The 26,457-nt window shown below is 52.3% G+C and overlaps 1 protein-coding gene across 1 annotated transcript; it reads left to right on the top strand.

Annotated features, from left to right (window-relative positions):
* Positions 1–9,587: 9,587 nt before the first annotated feature.
* Pla2g2d (phospholipase A2 group IID) lies at positions 9,588–14,902 on the top strand. The gene is made up of 4 exons (XM_026413036.2): positions 9,588–9,627; positions 12,560–12,704; positions 13,278–13,384; positions 14,757–14,902. The coding sequence occupies exons 1-4, from the start codon at positions 9,588–9,590 to the stop codon at positions 14,900–14,902; spliced, it is 438 nt and encodes a 145-aa protein (XP_026268821.1).
* Positions 14,903–26,457: the final 11,555 nt, after the last annotated feature.

Below are 26,457 nucleotides of genomic sequence, written 5' to 3'. Positions count from 1 at the left end.
ATTCAACATGACACTGGTAGTTATAGTTAGTGAAGCAAGCAGGAGAAGAAATGAAGCACAAAACATAAATAGATAAATAAATAAAAGGCATTCAGGTTGGAAAGGAAGAAGCAGGATCTTCTCTATGGGCATCGATGTAAGAGCCCATGGAAAAAATCCCATCAGCTCTTTGATGCTTGGTCAAGGTCTTTGCTGTCATCCTGAGTCACGCACATGCTCCTGGAAAGGGCCCAGTCCTGATTGTCTCTGATCTCTCATGGCAGTGTCCCCTCCTGGCTAAAGCTGACATCTGATGATATGAAGGAACAGATTTATGAACAGGGCAAGAAGGGCTGAGTCCATCCCAAAGCAGTGTGATCTGGAAGGACTCACAGGGCACTGCATGAATGTGTCTTGGGATGGGCCATAAGAGCTGGAGATTCCCCAAGTCCAGAGGGCATGCTCCTGAGGACCTCCACCTCCCAACTAAGAGAGCAGTTGCTAGTTAGAAGCATCTTGAGAGAAATAGAAAGGATAAAGATACTAACGTCTGCCTGGTTCTGATAGAGAGTTGAATCCACCAATTAACTCCACAGGACGAGGCCAAGTGAGTCCTCCCACTCAGTTGGGAACATGAGTCACCTACAACCTCTGCCCTAGTTGCATAATTGTGTTCTTGTACTCAAGCAATAAAATCATTGTTTAAGAAAAAAAAAAAAGTCCTTCAGAATTTACAAAAATGCTACTGAGACTATTAACTGATTTGAGCAAGGTCCCAGGAAATGAAATGAAAAATATAAAATAAATAGTAATTGCACATATTAATTATTAATATGTGCAATTACTATTTATTTTATATATTTATTCATTTTATATAAATGAATTTTTCAAATTCATTTATAGCAATATTGAATACCGTGAAATATTTAGGAATAAAGTTGACCAAAAAAATACAGAATACTTGAACACCGAAAACAATAAAACAATGCTTGGAGAAAAATCAAGAAAGACCAAAATAAGTCAAGTGATATACCATGCTCATGGATCGAGATATCCTTAGGATATCAAGTCTCCCATTGACTCTATGGAGTCCATGAACTCTCAGTCAAAATCATAATGGACTTTGCTTAGAAAGTGACAAGCTGATCCCAAAATTCATACAGAAATTTAAAAGATCTAGAATACCAGGTAAACAAGAAAAAGAAAGTTGCAGGGCTTATACTATCTGATTTTAAGAATTACAAAGTTCTGCTAATGGAGGCAGTGTGGAGTCGGCATGAAGATAGCCAATTAGGTCAGTGGGACGGAAGAGATGATCCAGAATTAGACCTACATAGTATGGAAATTCTATTCTTGATAAAGACGGCACCGGCAAGCCCATGCATGAAGAATGGTTTTCTTTTTTTCAATAGGGCTGGGCAGGTTGCTTCTCATTGTGGAAGAAGGATAGAAGGCGGGAGGGGTAAGAGAAAGTGAAACCATAATAATTTCCATCCATTTCTGCCACCATACAGGAGAGTTAAATAGACTGGATCATAGTTCAACAAGGTATTAAGACAAATAAGGAAAAAAATGGTCCCTTTCAACAAATGTTTCGAGGTAGCCAGATGTCAATATGCAAAAGGGTGAAGTCAAACCCCTTTCTTACACCACACAGAAAAGTGACCTCAGCATGGACCAGAGACCTAAATGTAAACTATAAAACTCAGAAGAAAACAGGAATAGCCAGGTGCAGTGGAGCACACCTGTAAACCCAGCTACTTGGGAGGCGGAGGCAGGAGGATTGAAGTTCAAGGCCAGCCTAGGCCACTCAGGGAAACCCTGTCTCAAATAAAAGGGGCTGGGGTTGGGGCTCAGTGGCATGACTAGCATGCGTGGGACTGTGGGTTTGATCCCAGGCAACATGAAAATAAACAATATTTTTAAAAAAATATTTATTTTTTAGTTATAGTTGCACACAGTACCTTTATTTATATGTGGTGCTGAGGATTGAACCCAGGGCCTTGCACATGGTAGGCAAGTGCTCTGTCACTGAGCCACACTCCAACCCCAAATAAATGAAATTTTAAAAATCAAATTGACACAAGATTTGAATCACCACTGTTCCAGAGAAGACAGATTCATGACAGATAATCTCTTGAAAGGATGCTCAATCTCCTTAGTCATAAGGGAAATGCAAATCAAACCACAGCAAGAAACCACATCACACCCATCAGGAGGATTCCAATAGAAAAAGCAAGTGATAAGGGGTGTTGGTGAGATTAGAAACCTCTCCCTACTCACCGGGAATGTGAAACAGTCCAGCATGGAGTTTCCATGTCAACCAGCAATTCTACGCCCCTGTATACACCCCAGAGATAGGAAAGTGGCCTCCCCGTGTGAAATGTGTGTGTGTGAATGTTCACAGCAGCAGTATTCTTTATAACCAAAAGAGGGGAAAAAAAACAGAGTCCATAATTGGTGAATGGCTATGTAAAATGTGGGCTGTCTGCACCGTGGGATTTTGATTCATGCTCTAATGGATGAAACATGCCCAAATGGAAGAAGCCCATCACCAAAGGCCATCTAGGGCATGACTTCATTTGTATGAAATCTCTGGAACAGGCCTGTCTGTAGAGGCAGAGAGTAGAGGAGGAACTTCCTTGGGCCAAGGGGAGGGAGTGGGAGGTGGAGGGGATTAGGGAGTGACTGCTAATTAGTAGGGTTTCTTTCTCAGGGTATGTAGAACATTCTCAATAAAAGTGCAGTAATGGTTGCGCAATTGAATCCAAAAAAATTGAATCATACACTTGGATGAATGGTATGATAAACCTATCAATTCAATAAATCTATCTTTGAACATGGATCATGTTATGTGACCTTGAGAAGGAAGGAGATTTGGGCACATCTGACAATATGGATGAACCTTAAGAAGATTATGCTTTTAATGTGACAAGTGAAATAAGTCATAAAAAGACAAATATTGCATGCTTCCATTCATATGAGGTGTCCATAGTAGTCAAATTCATAGAAATTCAAAGGAGAATGGTGGTTTCCAGGGGCCAAGGTGGGGATGGGAACTTGGTCCTTGACGGGGCCAGAGTTTCAGTTTTACGAGATGAAGGGTCCTGTGGATGGAGGGTGGAGACAGTTGTACCATGAGAGTGTGTCCTTCATGTCACTGAATTGTGCACTTACCAATGGTGACGCTGGTAAATTTTGTTATATGCTTTTGCATAATTTAAAGAAAAATATATTTTTTAATTAATTAATTTATTTGTTTTAGTTTTAAGTGGACACAATATTTTATATTTATGTAGTGCTGAGGATCGAAAACAGTGTCTCATGCACAGGAGGCGAGCATTCTACCTCTGGGCCACAACCCCAGCCCCTAAAGAAAAATATTTTTTTAAAGTGGATTATAGATCCCATTGTAAAATCTAAGCAATTTCTAGAAGAAAACATAGAAGAAGAAAATCTTTGCGATCTTGGATTAGTCAGATTTCTTAATATAATAGAAAAATCACAAGACTGAGAAAAATGTCAATAAATTGGACTTCCTGAAACTTTACTTCTGCTCCTTCAGTGAGTAATGGAAGGGCTGGGAGCATGGCTCAGTGGTAGGACATTTGTCTGACATGCTCAAGGCCCTAGATTCCATCCCTAGCACTGCAAATAAAAAAATAAAAAGAGAGAAAAGAAACAACCCAATTTTAAAAATGAGCAAAAGATCTGAATAGACACTTCACCAAAGATGCTATATGGACAGCAGATTGACAAATAAGCACAGAGAAAATGTGTTCAGCACAGTTGGACACTGTTTGTGTGTGCGTTTGGTGTTGGGGATTGAACGTGGGGCACAGTATGCAAATGAGTTACATCCCCAGCCCAGGTACTTTTTTTCCCAGTGTTGGGGGTTGAACTCAGGGGAACTCTATCACTGAGCTACGTCCCCCAGGCCTGTTTATTTATTTATAGACAGAGTCCCACTCAGTTGCAGAGGCTGGCCTCAAACTTGCCATCTCCTGTTGCAGCCTCCTAAGTAGCTGGGATCACAGGTGTTCAGAGCCACCCCTGGCCCCAGGTGTTTTCTTAAAAAGATAAAATGCACCCGTGAGATGACCCAGCCATTCCATTCCTATTTTCCCAAGAGAAATGAAAACATATGTCCACACAAAGACTGTTCTCAAATGTTCATAGTAGCTTTATTTATAATAGACAAAAACTGGAAACAACTGAATATCCATCAACTGGATGTGCCTAGCTGTATGATAAAATGTTACTCAGCAAAAAAAAAAAAAAAAAAGAAACAACCTATTGATTGATGCAATTGCAAAGATGAGTCTCAAAATAATTATGCAGAGTGAAACCAGGCAAAACATGGACATACTGTATGGTTCCCTTCATAGAAAATTCCAGAAAATGCAAATTGATCTACAGTGGCAGAAAGCAAATCAGTGGTTGCCTGGGACCCAAGTGGAGGAACAAGGCAACTTTGGGAGGTGCTGGACATGCTCACTCTCTTGTGAGTCACACAATCAACTTGTACGGTTTAAATACAGTCATCCTTCAGGGTGTGTGGAGGGTCGTTCCAGGTCCCCTTCTCAGTGACCAAGATCCAAGGGTGCTCAGGTTCCTTATTTGGATGGTGCAGTGTTTCATATCCTCCTGTGAGATGTCCCAGCAGTGTGCTCCGACTCCCCTAAACCAATACTAATAACACCACCAACAACAATTAGTGGCCACTGACTGTAAACAAGGCACACGGCCAAGTGCCCTGCTTGCCCTGGGTCCTGTCTTGGAGTCCCTGTGGCAGCCCGAGCCGCTGACACTGTCCCATTCCTCCCACCGATTTAGCAGATGACGAAATAGAGGGGGGTCAGGATCCAAGGCAGGTCTGTGTGACCCCAAGCCTCTTTCCGAATGCCAGGCTCTGTTGTCCTGGGAAAGGCAGCGGGGACTGGGCTGGCTTGAAAACAAGCAAGAACCTTCCGGGCAGTGGCCATCTCAAAGCTGCTGGTGAGGGACTTTAAGGGAGTTTGAAGGTGCCTTCCTCAATCACCCTGAGTAAACTGAGAGGTTGCCGTGGAAATCCCCCAGGCGTGTGACCAGCTCTGTCATTTGGAAACAAGGCTCTCCCAGCCTGCCCGCAGAGGGAAGTCCACATTCTGGTCCCTTCTGTCTGTCAGCCTCTTTCCTCCTGGAAGGAAGGGGTCACCAGGGGTCATGCCTTTATTGACCCTCTGTTGTGTGCCAATCATCCTACCTATAATCATGACAAAGCTGCAGGGTCCCATGGGCCCCATTTTCCAGACGGGAAATGGGACTTCAAGAGATCAAGTGACATGACCCAAGCAACACTTTTACTGAGCCAGAATTTGAAGCCAGAGCTGTGTGATATCACTTCGGTGGCTTTCCTTTCACTCTGTGACCTCAGCTGTTCACAGTCTAGGACACCCCCTCATCTGGAAGACCCCACTGAAGGACTTCCTTGCTGAGGTTTGAGCCCAGGTGATTTTTAATTATCATCATCCTCATTGTTATGGTGGAAATGTACTGAAGGATAACAGAGACAGGAAAATGCACAGACCGTGACCCGGCTACTAGATGAATTTTCACAGTTGAACGTGTCCATGCAACCAACACCCAGAGACAGAACATCAGCAGCACCTCAAAGACCTCTAAGGACCCTTGCAGTCACCATGCATGTCTGTGGGCAACCACTGTTCTGACTTTGGGACATCATTAAGATGGAATCCCTGGCAGCCCGCCCTCTATCCTGCCATGTGTAAGAGATTCATCCCGATCACCGTGGTTCATCCATTCTGTGGTTGACGGACATCTGAGAGGTCTCAGTGGTCTTCTGCCTGGTGCAGAATGGAAAGAGTGGTCACCCTCTTTCCAAGGCCAAGTTCAAGTGTCTCCCCTAGCATCCGCCCCCCTGGCAGGACCAGAGGTCCAGGTCCCTGCTCCTGCACAGTTGCTGTGCTTCTGAGCTGCACCCTCCTGGGTGGCATCCAGGCAGGCGTCTGTTCTGGTAACAGGGGCTTTGCAGGGAGGGGAGGTCTCTGGACACTGATTGGAAGATCATGCTGTTACTCATGGGAGATCTCTGGAGGAGGAGGCTCCTCTCCTTCCTGCAGTGCGGTTGAGGCTGCAGGTTCCCCCGGATGCTCTCCCTTCCACACCTGTCTGGGCTGGGAGTGTGAGGAAGCACCCTGGGGGAACACCTGTATACAGACTCTTCTGTGAAACAGGGACGAGGGCAGTGCCTGATTACATCCCACATATGTGAAGTGTGGCCTAGTAAGGGTGGCCTCTGGCAGGCACCTGTGCTGACCCCAGCTCCGCCATGTACCTGCTCGGTGACCCTAAGTTTATAACCTCCCTGAGCCCCAGTTTCCTCACCTATAGTAGGGGAATAGCTGCCTCTCCTTCCTAAGGTGGTTGTGGATACAAACAAGGTAACAGCCCAGGGCCTGGCACCTGGCAAGACCCGCACAGTGGTGACTGTTAATATTAGAGACTTCTCTCCAGCCTCCAAGCTCCCTCCTGCGCCCTCCCCCCCCACCTGGAGAGTTGCTGACTCTGGCCCAGCAGGGTCAGCAGGGTTTTTCCAGCTGTGACCAGTGACCCCAAAGCACAGACTTTCTGGCAAGTCTTGAGATACTCAGGGCTGAAAGGCTCCGAGACACTGCAGCTGCAGCAGAAGCCGGGGGTTCTAAGTCCATGTGAACTTTCAGAGAATGGAGAAGTCTAACATCTCCCCACCTTGGGCCACAGCAAATTCACTTCTGGAAATCTAAAGAAGCCAATAAACAATAGTAGAAGACCCAGAAATGACCCCAGTGATAGAATTAGGAAGGTTGAAAGTTATAACAACATCTATATGTTTAAGAAGATAAAGGAAAGCGTGAATACATTGAGAAGCATCGAAGATAAAAATAAGACCCAGCTCAAATTTATAGAGGGAAAAAAACACACTGAGATGAGGCATAGGATGAAGAGCAGGTTAGACAACACAAAAGAAAAGGATAGCTATTTATTCTATTTAGATAAACAGTAGTGATGAGGATAAAGAAGGGTTGATGATACTGATGCTGCTGATGGGAGTAACCACAGACCACATTTATTGGTCTCCAGCTATGGACCAAGCCCTTTTCACGAGTTGTATGAGCCCAGTCTCAGTTACTATAAAAAAATACATGAGGTCTTCTATCTTAGAAAGAAAAAAAAGGTTTATTAAGCTCACAATTTTAGAAGCTTACCTAGATTGGGCAACCATATGGCTTTTGTCTCCGGTGAGGGCCTCTTTGACTGTGTCACATTGCAATGAATGGCATCATGGCAGGAGCACATGTAAGAGGGAGAGATCACATGTCCAGGCAGGAAGTCCGAGAGAGACAGGGAGAGTCAGTAATGACCTCCTGCTAAGCCCCGTCTCTTCAAGGTCTCACCACCTGTTAACATTGTCATACTGGGGACCCAGCTCCCGCCAACCATTTCCAAACCATGGCATATACCATCTCCATAAACCCTCACAGCAGTCCTATGGAGTGGGTACTGTCCCCACCTATTTTACACGGGGTGTGGGGGGGGGATAGAAAACATGGAGCTAAACAACTTGCTTCATGTTGAGCGGCTAGGGTGTTGGGGAGGCCAGGCCTTCTCCCTGGGCCTCCTGACCTCCACGTAACAACAGCCCCGGAGTCGTGTTGGCCTCATGGCACCTTTCAAGGAGCGAGGTGGGTGCAGTGTGCCTTGTGCCCAGTACCTTGAGACCTCACAGCAGTCAGAGAAGGGAGGAGCCCCTGGCCCCGTTGTGCAAATCAGGAAATCAAAGCCCGTGGAGGTGACGTGATTTGCCCAGGGTCCCACAGCTGGCAAGAGAAGGGCCCACCGTTTGAACCAGGCCTCTCTGGCTGCGAACTCCTCCTGAGGAAGCGCTGTGGGGCCCTGGAGGTGCCGGGAAGTGGAGCAGTTAAGGCTCTTTGCGGATCGGTGTTTGCTTTCTCGCTCGGTGGGGAAGGGTTCCCTGGAAGCAGCGCAGAGCTGGGATTCTGCTACTTCTGCTTTTGCCCCAAGAGTACCAGGGAGGGAGACATAGCCTCTGCCCTGGTGAGCTTTACTTATTTATTTTTAGTGTAAAGCGCCCCGTGGACAGTGGAAAGGAAGGAGTGTTGAGCATGCCCAGGGGATGAGGCGTATCAAAGACCATGCCAGATGGGAGGAAGCCTTGGAGGTGAGGTCTTGTCCGTGGTCTTCTTGGTGGTGATGCCTCCACAGGTGCACATCCGTCCCCAAACTCATCGAGCTGGGTACGTTGAATGCTTGTTGTTAATTGCATGCCAATCAGACCCCCCTGAGTGTTTTCTTGAAAAAGAATATGTCAGAGACATCTGGTTTGCATGCTATTTAATTACTTTGCATGTAGGTTGTTTTCTCATTTATGAGGTGGCCAGTTGGTTACTGAGTTAAGGAGGAAAGACAAAATCGGATTTAAAAGAGAGAGGGGAGAGAGAGAGAGAGAGAGAGGACCTGAGAAACAGTGAACCTTGCAGCAGAGACTGTTGCCAGCACAATTTTGGGTGTGAACTAATTAGCCAGCAGCGAGGAGATAGGCCTGAGTATGATGTCCAAAACAGGGTAACCGTCCCCAGCCACCAAAAAACCACTTTCTACAGTTCCTTGGAACTCTCAAGGCTGATGTCCCTGTGCAATGCCCAGCGCATCCTGCCAGCCGTGCCTGCCCTTGCTGGGCTGGGGCCACACACCATTTGTCTCATTAGATTCTCACACAGAAGCTGGGGCTTCGTTGACAATACCCAGTCGTCTTGAAATTGTGCCGGGCTTTGGCTCAGCAAGTCCACATCAGGAAAGGATTCTGGACATGAACCGGGATGCGTGGTAGTTCTTTCGCTTCACTAGAACAGGAAAAAATTGGGAACAACCCACGTGTCCGTCAATAAGGGAGTCATCAAATAAATGGTAGAGTCGTATAGTGGAATCGGAGGGCAGCTCTCAAAATGTTACTGCAAGAGAATATTCAACAACGCAGCTCAAATGACACACTCAAATCACATCAGTGAGTGAAAAGGACCGACTACAAAGTACTACACGTAACTCTTTCCTAGTTTGGTTGGGGGAAAGTATGTAGTTATAAAGATAGATAATGGATGGGTAGGTAGATGATGGACAGACGGACAATAATGGGGCCCGCAGCACACACACCAAAATATCAATATTTCATGGATTTGCAGGTGATTCCAAACTTCTTGCTGTATTCTAAATCTTTCAAATTGAATTTATGTTTCTTTTATTAAATAGGGAAAGTGGGGCTGGGATGAGGCTCCGTGGGAGAGCCTTGCCTAGAGTGCATGGGGTCCTGGGTTTGATTCCCAGTGCTGCACGGAAAAAAAGAGAAAAAGGGGGATATTAAAAACAAAATTACAATTTCTCAACCCCAGAAAAGAGGAAGCCGAAGGAGCAGTGGTCATTTCCCCTGGAGCTGGGGCTGGAGCTGGTGGGGGCGAGGCCGGGCGGGTGCATCTGGTATAAGTGCCCGTGCCCCTGCCCAGCCTGCATGCGGGCGCTTCTGGAAGTGGCCTGCGCTGCTCTGAGCTGGCGTCATGAGACTTGCCCTGCTGTGTGGGCTGCTGGTGGCGGCTGGTGAGTGGGGACGGGACCCGTGCTGGGGAGGAAGGCGGGATGCGGACGGGCCCTCCACGCTCCTCTGTGGACTGGGCGGCAGCTGCTCTGACCCCTGCCTGCACCCGGTCCTCCAACCCTTCCACCCCCTACAAGGAGCCACCAGTGGCTGCCAGTCCCCTAGGAGGGTGACTTCAGTCAGAGAGCCACAGGTGGCCACACTGGGTGGTGTGCCGAGCCCCAGGGCCTGCTGGGCTGACCCCTGTGGCGGTTTGGACACAAGTTACAGGAAGGGGACCCTCCCACTTGCTCACCCTGATCCTTTGATGGAGCCTTAGCCATCTTCTGTACACACAGAGCACTCTGCTTAGAGAGACAGCCCTTTCATGTCCATTACCACTGGACAAGGGAAGGTGTTCCATTGACCATTGGTGGGAAGGGGGACTGGGGCAGCTTCCGCCAAGTCTTCAACAGACCAAATGTGAAGATCACGAGCAAATTACTTCCTGCTTTGGTTTTCATGCTCCATCTCAAAATAAGTGACTTTACAAAGGTCTTGGTTTCTGTTGTTGTCGTTTTCTCTTGTTGGCCCCGAGGATTGAACCCCGTGGCACTCTATCACTGAGATACATTCCCAGCCCTTTTATTTATTCTTTATTATTTTGAGACAGAGTCCTGCTAAATTGCTGAGGCTGGCCTCAACCTTGAGGGCCTCCTGCTTTGGCTTCCTGCATCGCTATGACTATGGGCTTGCCCCATCACGCCCAGCGTGGTCTTGTGTTTTTTTTAAAAAAGAAATTTTATGCTGTCTTGGGACTCTTCGCAACTGAAGAGCCACAGTCCTCTGAGGTTACAGTGAAAATTGTTATAAAATTTGCAAACAAGCTACAAAAATTCGTCTCTCAGATGTAAAGAGGCAACACAGTGTAGAGACGAACCTGCATTCAAGCAGGACCTCACCATCTCCTTGGCCCAGTCCCCCAACCTCGCCACAGCCTCATCTGTTAAATGGGTACAAAGCATCCCCTACACAGAACACTGATGCCACGTCTGGAGCAGGTGTGAGCAGTGCTAAGTAATAACACGTGGCTCGTGCACAGAGATGCAGCATCTCCTTCTGCCCCGCCACCTTCTTGGGGGCAGTTGAGGCCAGGAAAGGCTATCAGGACAGCAGTTGCTAGCAGGCTAAGCCAGGTCACCAAAGCCCCTGTATGCGTGGCATGTGCTCAATTTCTCAGGCTGGACTTGTCCTCACTGAGATTTTTGGTAAACAGCTGGGCACAGTGGCACACACCTGTAATCCCAGTGGCTCTGGAGGCTGAGGTAGGAGGATCTCAAGTTCCAAGCCAGCCTCAGCAAAAATGAGCTGCTAAGCCACTCGGTGAGACCCCGTCTCTAAATAATATACATAAAAGGATGTGGCTCATCCCTGGTGGTCGAGTGCCCCTGAGTTCAATCCCTGGTACCCCCCAAAAATTATGATAAAGAGAGAGAGGGGGAGGAGGGGAGAGAAGAAGAGAGGAGGGGGAGGGAAAGGAAAAGAGGGCAGAGGCCACGAAGAAGGGCAAGGATCTGATTCAGGTCTTTGGCTGATCTACAAGGTGGTTGCCCTGGGGTTCCTCATCACAGAATCTGGGAATCCCTGAATCCCTGATGGGAATCCCAGATGATTCCAGAGGGCCTGGGACCCTTCATCAACAGTCAAAGCTTAGCATCCCATTCAGCTAGAGCCACGGGGTCAAACGGGAGTGGCAGTGTGGGCTCCCACATGTCAAGGGGACACAACAGTCCACTCACTTCTAGTTGCAGCCCAAGGCCACCTGCTTGTGATCTCAGCCTTTGTCCCCTACACGAGTCCCTCCCAACCCCTCACTTGAACCCCTGTGTCCTAAGGAGTTTCACTGCAGCCTTGTTCCCTGAGGGTGGGGTACCATGGCTAAGGTCACCTGGAGGGGCCCCCTGGCTCTGTCTCCCTGTGAGACCCTGGGCTCCACCTGGACACACAGGCCCCATGATCTTGAACAATTGCTCAGGGCCACAGTCCAATTCTGTCACCGTCTTGTGTTGCCTGTTCCTCCCGTGGTCCTCCCCGAGTTCCCTGACTTAATGTACTTTATTTCTCCCAACTCAGCCTGACACGTTCCTCTCCCCCAGTGAAATGGATTTCCCCTCGTGGTGGATTCTAGCCCGCAGCTATTGTGACTGAAGTGAAAACCCTCGATTCCTAGGTCACGCTGCTTCCGGGAGAGCCACACGGGCTCTTTCACACTGGAACGGCCCTGGGGGGTGGGTGGAGGGGGTAGCATTGGACTTCTTCCCCTTGAGAAAGGGAATCAAGGCCAGAGACAGAGAAGGTTCCAGGCTGCCTTGGTTCCCATTCTGATTCCATTTGCCACCTCCCCCGTGACCTTGAGCAAGTCGCTGAGCCTCAGTCCGCTCATCTGAAACCAGGGATCAAACATGGTACCTTCAGCCACACCTAAAAAAAAAACAAAAAAGGCGTCTGTTGTTCCCAGGTTGGTTTTCACAAATGCACCGTGACTGTGTAAAGTGGATGGGGGGACGCGGGGGCCTCTGTGTTATTTCCACCACTTTCCTGTACGTCTAGGGTTATTCCAAAATAAAAAGTCTATTTGTTTAAAAAATTAGCACGTGTCACATGGGATGGAGATAAATCAATACAGAAAAAGACCTGCCCTTAATATATAAAAATATAACTGTCATGATATTTTTATTTTATCTTACTTTTTGGTTCTGGGCTTTGAACCCAGGGCGTGGTAAGTGCTCAGCGCTCCCAGACAGCACTGTATTTTTGGTCATGGATGTAGTTGTTATTTTATCCTCATTATCCTTCGAAGTTCACCATCCCCTCATCCAGCAGAGGTGCCACCCTGGGGCCCACGGTGTCCCCGGGACGTCCGTCCCCTCTCCTCATTGCTGGACTCTTTGCCAGGTCTGACTCCAGCCCAGGGAGGCCTCCTGAATCTGAACAAGATGGTCCGGCAAGTGACCAAGAAGATTCCCCTCTTCAACTACTGGCCCTATGGTTGTTACTGCGGACTTGGTGGCAGAGGCCAGCCCAAAGATGCCACCGACTGGTAACCCCCTTCCCAGGCCCCTAGTCCTAGCCTGAGACGCTCCTTTCTTCTCCATTCATGGATTCATTTAATGAATTCATTTTGCTGAGCACCTACTATGTTACAGCCTCTCCTGAATCCCCACCCTGCTGGAGTTGGCCTTCTAGGTGGTAGGCCAGGTCTCTGCAGGTCTGACCCTCTTGCACTCCTGTCCCCTAATCTAGTGATGACACCTCCCCCGCCACACACTCCCTAATGCCACTGTACGATGTGTTTCAAAGCCCCCGCCTCTTTTTGCTGAGTCCCATTTGATCCTCTCAACCACCCTGGGAATTGGCCAGAGGAGGGGTGAGGCCCGCCAGGGCTGGGGGCATGTCCCTGAGCCACCACTTACAGGCTGACTTCCTCGAGCCTTGGGTGGTCTCGAGGATGAAGAGAGATTGTTCAGTCTCGGCAGGTGCCTAGGGCACCAGAGGCATCAATGTTAGCTACTATGATCCTTGACTCTTCCCAGGTGGGCTCATGGGTGGGAAGAGCCAGAGACCTGGGCGAGCTAGTGACCCGTGCCGCTGGGCGCCCTGCCTGTTCCACCAGGTGCTGCCAGAAACATGATTGTTGCTACAAACACCTGAGGACCTACCAATGCAGACCCAAGAGGGACCATTATAATTACACCTTTTCCCAGGGGGACGTCCAGTGCCGTGAGTACCTGGGTATTGGGGTTAGAGCTGAGGCTCAGGAGGGGAGTTCTGGCCCTCACTGCCTTTGAAGGCTGAGTGGCCATGCGTAAGCTACTTGACCTCTCTGTTCTTCTTGCGTGTCTGGTGGCAGCAGCTGGGCTGTGGAGGAGAAGCAGGCATGGGTGCGGGGTAAGGAGAGGTCCAAGGGGAGGTCTGATTCTTTTGGCATCTGGAAGCCAGGCCTAGCACTGATCAGTTCTGTGACCACAAGCCCGCTGTTTAACCTCTCTGAACCTCAGTATCCTTATCTGTAATCTACTCCATATAGTTATTGCAAGAACTCAAATGAAACCAACAGAATGAGCCTCACACGCTCAGAAAACCACAGGGCTGCCCTTGGCATTGCTATTACTTTCACCATTATTGATCCTCATAACAGCCCAGAAGGGGGCAGCAAGACCCCGATCTCCGTTGCACAGAGGAGGACACTCAAACTAGAGCAGGGAAGCGTTTCCCTGGGTCACAGAGTTCCTTTGACAGGTCACCTAGGCCCTAGGTCACAGTGTCCCCAACATGGAGAATGGTAGCTGGCCCTCGGGCTGAGAATCTAAAGGTCTTTTTTATAGCAGAAGTTGGTGACTGAAGGCTTCATTTATTTTTGTTTTGTTTTTGTACTGAGGATTGAACCCAGGGGTGCTCTGCCACTGAGCCCTTTATTTATTTATTTTTTTGTTTTGAGACAGAGTCTCTCTGAGTTGCTGAGACTGGCCTCCAACATGTGAACCCTCCTGCCTCAGCCTCCCGACTCACTAGGTCTATAGGTGTGCACCGCCATGCCCGGCTCACTAAGGGCTGAATAATAACCATACCCACTCCAGGCTAAGCACTTTGTACTCTTTAATTCCCACCATGGCCTTCTGAGCAGCCCCCGTCATTAACCCCACTTTCCAGATACCGAAACGGAGGCAGGTGGTCCCTGGGGCCTGGAGTCTGCACGTTCTCCTCCCTCCTGGCCCCTCCCTCCCTGCCCTCCCCCGCTCCCCCTGGAAGGAGGAGACGCTGCAGCCAGCCTGCGGCTCCCGTGGCCCCTCACCACCGTCCCACCCGTCCTCTCTAGCCCTGCGTGTGCACTCATTCTGCAGCCGCCTCATCCCTGTCCCCCCAACCCCGGCCACCCGTTCTGTTCCGTGCTCTCCCTCCAGGACCAGCCGTGTGGGTGTGGGGTGCTCCATCCTTGGGTAGTGGGTGGGTGACAGTAGGCAAGGACCAAGACACGCAGGGAGTCCCATGGCTTTGGGGGCACCTCCAGGCTGAGGTGGCCTTCCCGGGCCCCTGGACCAGGTCTTGTCTGGGCTCCCCGGCAGCGGCTCACGGCCCCCTCCTCCACCCGCAGCCCACAGGGGGAGCTGGTGCGAGCAGCAGCTGTGTGCCTGTGACAAGGAGGTGGCCTTCTGCCTGAAGAGCAACCTCGACTCCTACAACAAGCTCCTGCGATTCTACTGGAGGCCCCGCTGCCGGGACCCCACTCCTTCATGCTAGAAGCCCGACTGGCTGCCCCTGCCCTCCTTCCCCATCTCGGGACATGGCCGTGGTCCCGCCCCGGCATCTAGCCCCCTGGATTTGAAAGCAGTCCAGGGGGAAGGGCCCCTCGCCCTTGCTGGGCCCGACCTCTGGACTCGCCCACCCCAGGCAGGGCCGGCTCCCCTGAGGGTGGGCGGAGGCCAGGGAGCACCCAGGACCATGAGGTTGGGCCAAAGCACTCAGCGGAGGGGTGCTGGGGGTCGTGGCAGCTGTGTGGGCCTGGCTCCCTGCCACCGCCACCCCTGCTGGTCCCCCTCACCAACTCCAAGCCTCAGCCTGAGTGGCTGCTGTAAAGCACAATGCTGAGCATCCTGTCCCAGTGACTCTTGAAACCCCCAGGTCCTCCACGGCCCCAGCATACAGCCCCTCAGAGCTCAGCCGTCTGGTCCCATGTCCCTCTTCCCAACTGGGCCCCATAGAGTCCAGCCCCTCTCCCCAAGCTGCACCCCAGAGCAGCCTCAGAACAGAGCAGGCCTCCACAAACTCTGAGGCCAGGATGGGAGGAGGCCATGATGGGAGGAGGCCGCGGCTCTTGTAGCTCCAAGCTCCCTCCTGGCCTGCTGTCCTGCCTCTGGCACTTGCTCAGGGTCCTTCTGCAGAAATGTGGCCTGTGGCCCCCTCCTCCTGGATGGCCTCCCGGGCCTCTCAGGGAGAAAGGGCTGCTTCCTAGGAGAGTCTTCCTGGCTCATCTCTCCTCCCTGCACCTCCTGGCTCCCCTGGCCCTGGCTGGGGCTTCCCATGAGGGGTGAATGGGATCCTCCCCGACCCCAGCCAGACAGGAGCACCTCGGGGACACAGACCACGTCATCTGTGCTTCCTCGGCTTCCCACGTGCTCGGTGCTCGGTTACTGTCGGGGATCAGATGAGCTAATCATGAACCCGCAGGGGCTGGAGAGGATGTCGGTGTCCCATCCAGATCCCTCCCGGACTCAGGACCATTCCCAACCCAGCCAGGTATTGGCTCCAAAGCCCCCACATCTGCCCTCTTTCTCTTTTCTGGGAGTTTCCTGGCCCTGCACCCCCCATACACACACCCAAGGAGGCCACCCGTGACTGACCAGAGAGTTCAACACCCTGGAGGGCACAGCTGCCTGGCCCCCTGCCTCCATGCAGGACCATCTGGGTCAGTGCCCGGAGTTCCTCTGGGGATCAGGGTGGTAGGAAGCCCCAGAGACTTCTGGAACCACCTCCCCTCCCTGCCTCTTCCGCTGGCCCGGCCTGTTCTCCTGGTTCCCTGCGGCTTTCTCCAGAGTCAGCCCTCGGTGAGAAACTTAAACAGGATCCTCGTGTGGGCTCTGCTTCTGCGGAAACACACATTTAGGCAGATGGCTTTTTCTTATAAGGATCCACAATCTGTCCTTCGTGTATGATGAGCTGTGTGTCCAGCCACGGGGCCAGCTGCGGCACCTGGGGCTCCCCACACTGTGGCCCGTGTCGCACACCCTGCAATGACCTGTGGTACGGGTTTCCCGAAACTCCGTAGCTCGAGCGAGGCCGTGTGAGGGGAATTAAGAACTATGGGCTCTGGGTCCAAATTGTCATTCTACGCCCACTCCTGTGAGGGACAGTGATGGTAGAGGGGACAGGGGGTTGCTAAATCTCCATTCTTTCCCACCCAAATTTGCTGTGAACCCCCCAAAAATTCTATTTTAAAACATTCCAGTGCTGTCTCTGACTATCCATGGGCCCTACTTGAGGGATCTCGGTTTCCTTGTGTGTAAAGTAGACATGAAAAACAAGAAGAGTTATTATATGTGAGTACTTGTTGCCATGGGCAAAAGGTGCCACTTACGCAGTCGAGGGGGAGAAATAAAGAATGTCCATGCACTTCTGCCCTTTTCAATTCTTAAGTCACTCAATACAGTTTCACTTTATAGGTTCTTACTCAAGAAAATAACCATCCTTAATGCTAGGCACTGCAAAAGACAGAATCAATCCACAGCAAACAATTCTAGATGAATTCTAGGCCCTGCAAACACACTTCATCATGGCAGGCTCATGACAGACGTTCCCTCTGCGAGCTAAGCTCAAGTGTCAGATCTAAAGTCTCCAGCCTTGGGCTCTAAGTCCAGCAGATGCCCATTCACTCAGACCCGGTGATCGGGTCAGGAACCAAGGCAGCCTTCTCCTGGGGTGGAGCTGAGGGCTGGTTGAGGAGAGGGTCGTCGTGGGAAGCTGTGGCTCTCACCAGGGTCAAGATGTGGCTGGAGAGTTTGAGAGCGGTGAGGAAGATGCAGAGGATCAGCAAACAAGGAGAAGAGCTGGGGTGTCAGCCCAGATCCTCACCAGGCTCTCTGGCATGAGCGCATCCGTGTCGGCTGGCTGAGTGTCTGTTCATTGGCTCCTCATTTATACTAAATTTCGGGGCTTCTTTTGCCTCTGCAAAAGGCAGAGGCACAGGGGCTGCTCTGTGTCCTGTTTGTACCATCCAGAAGGTTCCAGCGAGGCTGGGTAGCCTAGTGGTAGAGGGCTTGCTAGAGAACACGAGGCCCTGGGCTCCATCCCCAGAAGCCCCCACCCTGACAAAAGCAGAAGATGAGGAGCTTCCAGCTGATAACTGGCTCCGTGGATTTCCACGCTGAGGGCGTCGATGATGTCATGGAACAAGAAGTTGACAGGCAGGGGGGTTCCAAGTTTGGCTCTTTGGCAACTTGACGATGTCATCAAAGCCTGGTTTCTCTCCTGCTCCTGGGTGGGCCACCCTGACTGGGCTGGCTTTGCCCTTAGGGGGCCACTCGTGGCTCCAAGATGGCTGCTGTCTTTCCAGACCTCAAACCAGGATCCAGCCCAGAAGATGCTGACTCTTCTGTGTCTAGCCTATCACAGCCACTGGACTTCCCTAGAGGACAGGCCCCCCCTAAACCAGTGGTGGCCCAAGGCAATGGTTGGTTTAGAGGCTTCAGGATTTATTTGTCCCTGACAGAGTCAATGTCCCCAAGGGGCAGGTAGCTGATAGAATCAGGACGTTGCATTGCCCAGGCTGAGGGCTGAAATACCCTCATGGTTGAGGGGTAGGGCTGGCTGCAGGGGTCTCCCTGCGACCTCCCCTCACCCAGCGCAGGCCTGGCACCTAGTGGGAGATCAGTCGGTCTTTGTGGTGTGAATGAGTGACTCTCAGGCTGAGACGTGGGACTTAGGGTCAGGGGGCAGGAAGGGGGACCTCAGGCAGCTGGGACGGTGGGTCCCAAGGTAAGCGAAGGCCCTAACCCTTGAGCTCTTCTCAGGTCCCATTTATTGAAATTGGACCAGAAGCTGAAAGGAAGGACAGCTCCCGGGGACATCCGATCCCCACCCACGTCCCTCACGTGCACCTGTGTGAACCAGCAGGCGGGAGGGCACATCCCCGCTACTTCCTGTTCCCTTCAGGTCACCCAGTGCCCGAGGACACCCAGTGGGGGAGGAGAGGGGCCCACAGGGAACACCTGGCGGGGAACACGGTGACGCCCCTCCCCCTCCCCCACCGCTGCCGGCTCCGGGATAGTCACCTGGGGTTTTGCAGCTGCAGAAACTGAAACTGCCGCCCTGAGTCACAGCTGATAAGTGGCAGGGCTGGAATTCGAACCCAGGTCTCTCTTAGTTCCACCCTAACTCCCACACTCTGTACTGACTCAGCCCGGGTGCCCCAGTGGGGGGATTAGCCACTCCTGGGGACAATGAGGTGGGGGTGGGGTGTGGCAAAGCAGGAGACCAGGAAGAGGGTCAGAATCACTGAGGACGATGGTGGCCCTGGCATGGAGCCCTCCCACCTGGAGTGCCTTAGCCCACACCAGGCCTTTCCGCCCACTGGATGACCCAGGGTTCTGCCTCTGGCCGCCCACCGGGGCCAGCGTGGTGGCCACGGCTCCCAGGTCCCTGTCTGTTTCCTCCCCAGGTCCTGCCCTCTGGCCCGGCTCCTGCCTTCCGGCCCTGGGGCATTTGCCTTCGGTGTGTGTGGGGGGTCCCTGACCCTCACGCTCATGCCTGCGGTCAGCGTGGGAGCTGTCCTGACCCCAGGGCAGCCAGGGACCGGCTCTGCGTCTTCCTCTTCTGCTGGGGACCCGCCTGCTCTCCAGACAGAGGCCTCCAGTTGTTTTTAGATTAAAATGTAAAAAGACTTGAAGGCAGTTAGGGGGGCTCAGAGCAGGCCACCAAGGGCCCCTCCGGGCTTCTTTCACCTTTGGGTTCCTGGCCACGGCATGTGGTTTGGGGACCTGAGTGGGAGATGCTTCCCGGCCCCTCCCACCCAGGGCTCAGCTTGTGCCCCCAACCCGCTCCACTCTCCCCCCTGCCCTCTCTACATCCCTGCTCCCCACCCTCCGGTGGTTCTGTATCAGGTACTCATTGAGCCATTTGTTTCCCTTACCCCTACTCTCCACCAGAATGTGAGCACCTGGAAGACAGGGCTGGAGAGGAACCTTTCCAGCATCCAGAACAAGGTGAGGAGAGGAAATTCTAGTAAGAGAATGAAAGAATGAATGAATGAATGAATGAGTAGGGACTGATGGGAAAGCCCATCCTATTTCTCTCAACTGGACTCCTTCCCAGCTGTGTGACCTTGGGCTAGTGGGGCTACTTCTCTGATCCTTGTTTTGTGATCGCTAACATGGAGGTGCTAATGCCTCCCCAGGGAAGGAAAGTTTCCATCCAACCCTCATCTGTTTCCTCATGTGCACCTGCCACTGGTGAGAGTTGGGACAGAGTGGAGGGGCAGGTGGGCAGATGGAAAGGGGCTCCTATGTCACCTCCCAGCCTCCTCCTTCCAGGGATCAGAAATCCACCCCCTGCCAAGAACACCCCCCACTCCCTGGGGGTCACTGGAATGAGGTGCAATCTTTAGGGGGGCTGCCTCTTTCAACCCCAGTGGGCGGCTGAGAAGGGGAAGCTGAGGTGTCCCCTCCTATCAAGGGTCAGCGGAGAGGAGGCCGCAGGTGTTCCTGGCTCTGCTGAAGGACCCCATAGGTGCCCTTCCCTGGCCCTAGGCACCCCAGGGCAGGAGAGGTGACAGTCCCACCTCGGTGGCTCCACTTCCTGAGTGGGGGATGGGAAGACAGGTTTCCAGGACTCGGGGACTCAGCGTGGCCCTGCAGGGTGGGGACACAGATGGGGACACATCTCGCCTGAGCTCACTCCATCAGCAGAAGTGGCAAGGGCCCGGCCAGGGTGAGCAAAAGCCACGTTAACCCCTGGGTCCTGGGGCCACGCTGCCCTCCCAGAGGGTGACCCCCAAAGGCAGAAGGTCATCAGCTCAATGAGGGAGAAGTGTCGTCTCCCAGGGGTGGGGTCCTGTTTGATGGGGCCCCACCCCTTGTGGTCCAAGGCAAACTGGGACCCTGAATAATAAAAAGGACTTTATTTGGGGTCTTAGGAATGGCGATTCGGGAGGCAGATCCAGAGAGCTCCGCGTCACTGTTTGGAGGAGGAGGGGGGCCGAGGGAGCAGGCAGCGGGGTATTTTGGGGCAGCAATGATTCTTTTGTGGGGAAACGTCTGTGGGAGTTGAGAACAGGTGCAGGGTCTTTGTGATCCACAAAAGATGGAGAAAAGAAGTAAAAACGCCCACACAAGACCCTAGAGCCTCCTGATTCGCCTCTCGAGTCTCTGGGCATGGTGGGGCAAGGCGTCCCCGTCGCTGGTACCAGAAGGGAGCAGGGCCCACACCCAGGCCGCAGCAGCCCTACGCCATGGGCTGCCACTGCTTCATCTGCCACCCGCGAGGGGCTGAGCAGGCGCTGCTCAAGCCCTGGTGGGTCATGGGGAGCTTCCCCCAGCCACGTTGAGTACTTCCTCCCTTCCTCCCTCCCTGTCTCTCTCTCTCTCTCTTTCTTTCACTTAATTGAAATAATTTATTTAAGAAGGAAATTTATATCCTCTGGTCCAGGGAGAACCAAGAACAATGGCACCGACAAAAGGTGTCCATTAAGAACAAATAGAGCCGGGCGCGGTGGCCCACGCCTGTAATCCTAGCAGCTTGGGAGGCTGAGGCAGGAGGATCATGAGTTCAAAGCCAGCCTCAGCTATTTAGTGAGGCCCTATGCAATTCAGTGAGACCTTGTCTCTAATAAAATTCACAAGAGGGCTGGGGATGTGGCTCCGTGGTTAAGTGCCCCTGAGTTCAATCCCCAGGACCAAAAAAAGAAAAGAAAAGAACAAAATAGAATCAGAGGCAAGGGACGTGGCTCAGTGGCCGAGCTCTTGCCTAGTAGGTGTGAGTCCTCAGTTCCGTCTCCAGGGCTGCAAATTTAAATTAAATTAAAATCTCTCATCAGGTAGAGGTGGTGTACCATCTGAAGTTGCTGGAGGAGCCGGCAGGCATTTCAGAGGTGTCAAGGACACCGAGTACCAAGTGACCTTCATCTCCACGTGGTTAAAGGATCTGGAGAGGCTTGGTCTGGGCACAGCACGGGTCCCTGTGCCAGCCAGCGCTCTTTGGCTCCGCCCTGGGAAGCCACGCCCAGGCAGGGCTAGAGGCCAAGGTGAAGGAGGCCCCCCCAGGAACATCCATTCTGCTCTTGGGGAGCTACGAGGAGCCCCAGATTCCGGAGACTCCAGCGCTAGGCTGCTCCTGTCCCTTTTGGCTCCTTGCCCCCCAGTACATAATCCTCCTTCCTGGGGAAGGGCAGCAGAAGGCGTCACCCCAGAACGTGCCACTTTGACAGAAGGACTGTTTTGGGCTGAAGGCAACTGAGAATGAGCAGAGGCCGGAAGAGAGTTCTCCGCCCCGCCCTTAGCCCACTAGAAGCCGGGCACAGGTCTCCTGTGGAGGAAGGAGTCGCAGGAGGAGAAGCGCTCCTCTCTCTGGAGCCTGGGTTCAGGCCGAGATGAGTTTGCACACGGACCTCACTAGAAAAGCCTTTTCGCTTCCCTGGTCTCCCCTACATTATTTCCTAGCCTTTTCACCACAGGCGATTACCCCTAGGGGGCCAAACTCTTTCCTCTAAGAGGATACATAGGCCCTGGCGTCAAACAGCTTCTTGGTTTCCTCTTTCTGTGAACTACCAGGTGCACACAGGTTAATAAAATCCTGCCACCCCTTTGCTGTTAGTCTGTCTTTTTTTTTTTTTTTTTTAATTTGCAGGCCCCCAGGGATGAACCTAAAAGAGGAAAAAGGTTTTCCTCTCCAACTTTTGGCCCCATTGACACCCAAATGACTAAAGTGAAAAAAAAAAACAAACAGTTAAACAGAAAAATAAGTAGAACACGTACCGCAGCTTGCCCATCGCCCATCTTAATTCCATGGGGGAAAATATGCCACACAGAAGGTTAGCGGGAGAAACACTAACCTTGGTAGAGTGTGGCCCAATCCAGTCTCCTGGCTCCTAGCTGTGAAATCTCAGGTCCCTGTCATTGAAACTTCAGTCTCTTTGCCCACGAAAAGGGAGTCCCAGGACTGTCCCCACAGGGGTTTGTAAAGCTTGAATGACAGACCAGATCTGTCCTGCCAACACCCGCTTGGAGCTTAAGCCATAGTGTGGCCCTCTCTGTGTGGTTGTCCTGAATGTCATCATCCACATCAGAGGTGGCAGCAGCTGCATTTATACAACTTTATTTCTCTCCTTCCTTCCCCACAGGGCAGGGCCGTTCTCCCTGGGGCAGCTGGCTAGAGCTCATGAATGATCCAGAAGGCCCTGGGACGTGGCCCTTCTTCAGCTACTGCAGTATGCCTGTCACCATGGCTTGGGGGACCATGCACAGATGGGCCATGCTGCCCTCCTGGCCAGCAGCCAGGCTGCAGGTCCAAACACAAGCCTTGTCCGGGCCAGTGTTGAACACGTGGCCACGCCGACTCACTCAGGTTGGTTGGCTCAGAGGGTGGGCTCTGGAGCTCAAGGCCTCATGCCTGTCACCAGCAGTGGCTCCAGGGCAGGCTCCTTAACATCTCTGTGCCCCGGACGGGTGTTCACAGTAGCTCCATCACAGGGTCCACTGGAGTGGTCAGTGTGGGGTGGACCTGGGACACAGCCCGCACTGGGATCTGCTGGGACGTGTCAGGTACCTGGCAAGGCACAGGGGCACAGTCCTGGTCCCCTGGGGAGCTCTGTAACACTGCTGCAGGTCACCAGCTCCGGTAGCTGGGATTGACCCCAGCCTCAGGGTCCTGTTTCAAGTCCTTGCTTGGATATAACCTTCAGCAGGACACTTTTCTGTGTCTCTCCATTTCACGCTCTCTAAAATGGGATGTGATGAGGCTCCCGTTGTTGGATCAGGGGTTTGAAACACTTGACTCGATGTCCCACAGGACAGTACAACTGTCTCGATAAAGAGATGCGCCCAGAGAAGATAATGACAGGTTCAAGGTTTACACGCCACAAGTTTATTTGAAACCTGAGTAACATCGGGGCGTCTGGCAGCTGGCTCACTTTGATTTATAGGAAAGCAATTATGCATCATTCTGAATGTATACTATCAGCAATTTAAAACCGATGACTCAAAGCATTTTCCATATAGGGACCAGACAGTTTCCAGATTTTCTGAATCGGGGCCACTCAGACCAGACAATTGAGTTGCTTATTGATCCCCAGTTTCTGCCATTTTGGAACTGACAGAGAAGTTGACTTTGAGAAGTGACTCTTCTTTCTCTAAGATTCATCTCACTCTCTTGCCAGCTTCTTGCTGGGCCAGGGGTGGGGCAGCTGTTGACCAGCACAGGGGAATTAACCCAATGACCTGGGGCCATCGAAGAAAGGGCAAGAAAGTTACAGGGATGTAGTTGGTTCAGAAGGAAGGTAAGTAAATACATTTTAAGAACATTTTTCTATAATAAAATATGAAAAATTCTTTTAATTTTTGAAGAAGTGATGAATCCCCGCATTGGTGGGTGGTGATGGCAGGCTAGTTCAGTGTGTGTTGGGGAGGACATGCCTCCTACCCCTTGACCCCTGGGACACTGTCTCAAACTTAGAAATCTGGCAAATTAGTACCAGGACGGAAGGTTGTCCCTGACTCTGGGATGTCATCAGGACACACCTGTGGGTGTGCGTGAGCCTATTAAGCTGGTGTTGCTCCCCTGTTACCCCAGAGTCACAAAATAGCATGTGACCCACATGGCCTCCCCGGACCTGCGTCTCCCAGTGTCCCCACACCTGACCCCTGTGAGCATCGCTGGGAGCTGGCTTGAAGATACGTGTTTCCAAGCTCTGACCAGCTTGGGGATCCGGCCATCCTGATGACCCCCTGTCCCTGGGGCAGCCTCAGAATCCAGCAGGCTGCACCTGGCACAGCTTCTCCCTTCTGCCAGGCCCCCCAGGGGTCATGCTGCCCCATGGATGTGCTGTGTCACTGGGAAGTCGGAGGATGGCACTGGGTGACAGGCACTGGGTCCTTCGTGTAGAAGTGGCCACTCTGCTTGTTTTGCTGGAGATGGGGTCCAGGAGGCCTTGGCAGGCCACCATCTCCCTGCCCAGACAGTAGCCTCTGGGCTCAACCTTCCCCAGCCTCCCTCCTTATCCCCTCTGTTGAGAGCCAGTCCCTTCCTCAGCCTGAGCCTCTTCTTGTGAACCTCTGTGCCCCCAGGTCCACGCCCAGGCCTGGCACAAATAGATGCTCAATAAATGTGTGTTTCAGGACTAACCCTGGGAGTTGGGTGGATAAAGGAACAGGACCACAGGGAGCCCAGAAGAGGAAGGAGGCCCCCTGCTGGGGAGGCTGGCCCTGGAGGCACATTGAAGCCAGGAGGGCTTCTGCTGATGAGCGTGGGGCAGGTGCCCCCAGGTCTGGGCCAAGGCTCAGGGGGGACTGAGGCTGAGGACCCACACAGCCTCGTGACCAGCTACAAGCCTGACCACTCACCCTGAGCCAGTGAGGGTCCCCCATAGATGCTGCCTCACCCAGGACTGCTGCCCCTCCCTCCTGAGAGCTCACCAGTACTCTCCCAGATGGGACACAATCTCAGTGTCACTGAAGGCCACATCCAGCCTTCCCCTTCTCCACCTGACACCAGCTACCTTGGCTCCCAGTGCTAGGAGCCACAGCAAAAATATTGATACAGGCACCTTTGGGTTTAGTGACTGCCAGCCAGCCATTGAGATTATGATTATGTTAAGTTACATTCATATGGTAATTGGACTCCTGCTGTTTACCTGGGCCCGTTTTGGGACTCAGGTTACTCATGTCACTCTTGTAATGGGAGAGTTCCCATTGGTTGGGAAAGGATGGTAGGAGGGTGTTCCGGGGGAAGTGGAGCCCCCCCCCCCGGCTCAGGTAGAAGACACGTGGTGGACCCACTTGTTAGGGGACGCACACGGCCTCTCACAAAATAAAACTTTGTTTCAGTTTGACTGGCTTGTGTTTTTGTGCCCAACCGGGTTGCAAGATTGCAAGCCGGCGTGCACTGACAGCCCAGTAGGGAAGCGCCCAGCAGGAGTGCGGCAGGCGGTGCTCGGCGACAGCAGTGGCAGGAGCGGAGCTCAGCCAGCTCGCTCGGCCCGGGTTCCGAGAAGCCTGCAGCATCCCAGGACTTGTTTAGGACTAATCCTTGAAGTCGAACCCCTGGGTCTTGGATCTGGGGTTTTCTCTTATGACAGGTGCCATTTATTGAGTGCCTGCTGTGTGCCCTTCACTGTCGTGGATGCTTTATGTGCACCCTCTCCGCAAATACTGTCAATGACCCAGCGAAGAAGGTGTTATTAGCTTGTTTGACTGCAAGGACACAGGCTGAGGGGGTTGGGACCACAGGTCTGAGGTCACCTGACTTGCACTCCACTCGGATCCTAAAGCCTGAGTAGCCCAAGCTCGGCATGACCGGAACCCATTGGCTTGGCTCTCTGCCCTCCCTGTCCCCTTCCTGGGTGCTTACGGAACCACTTGGCACTGGTACCAGCAGGGACTTGGACCCAGGCCACAGCCCTGTTCTGATCTAATGTTGGAAGAGATGGATAAGGAGTCCAGGGACCTCCAGCCCCAGGGGAATCTTTGGGGTTGTGTAAAATCAAGGCTAAAACATGGAAGCCACTCAGACACCTGCTGCCTCAGAGCCAGAAGGGTCCCGAGAGGTCAAACCTTTTGATGGCGACCCACAGAAAGTCATAAAAGGTCCGTGTGGACCCAGCCAACCCCTACACAAAGCCACAGGGAAAGAGTGTGCGGAGGCTGACTTCCCTCCTGTGACCTAGCCACACACGTCTGCACATGTACACACGCACGGGGGCACGCTCTGCACGGAGGTCACGGCTGCACACTCACAGACTCCAAATTATCTATCAAACCTGCTCTCATTAAAGTGGAAATGCTGAGGCCCAGGAAGGGTAAGGGGCCTTCCCAAGTCACTCAAGTACAAGGTCACAACGAGCACCAGGCTTCTAGTTCCCTGACGTCTAGGTACCCAGGGCTGATGCGTAGGATGTTAGGCCCTCTGAGGGAGGGGCCCAGGGGGTTTGGGCTAGGGACTCAGTTCTGAACCCTCCGGCCAGGCAGGGGCTCATTCTGTGCTTCTTGGGAGGGAATCAGAAGGCTCTTGACATGCCCTGGTCACCACCGTAGCCTTCGGTCTTCACTGAGCTGACCTGTGGCTGAGGTCTCCCAAAACCAGGTTTTCTGTGC

The sequence above is a fragment of the Urocitellus parryii genome, chromosome 11 (genome assembly GCF_045843805.1).
Source record: "Urocitellus parryii isolate mUroPar1 chromosome 11, mUroPar1.hap1, whole genome shotgun sequence".
NCBI classification, from domain to species: Eukaryota; Metazoa; Chordata; class Mammalia; order Rodentia; family Sciuridae; genus Urocitellus; species Urocitellus parryii.
This window is presented reverse-complemented; position numbering and strand designations above follow the sequence as displayed.

Coding starts and splice junctions, on each gene's coding strand:
- Pla2g2d (XM_026413036.2), top strand. CDS start 9,588: ATGAGACTTGCCCTGCTGTGTGGGCTGCTGGTGGCGGCTG. Junction 12,705..13,277: donor CCCAAAGATGCCACCGACTG/GTAACCCCCTTC, acceptor CTGTTCCACCAG/GTGCTGCCAGAAACATGATT. Junction 13,385..14,756: donor CCAGGGGGACGTCCAGTGCC/GTGAGTACCTGG, acceptor CTCCACCCGCAG/CCCACAGGGGGAGCTGGTGC.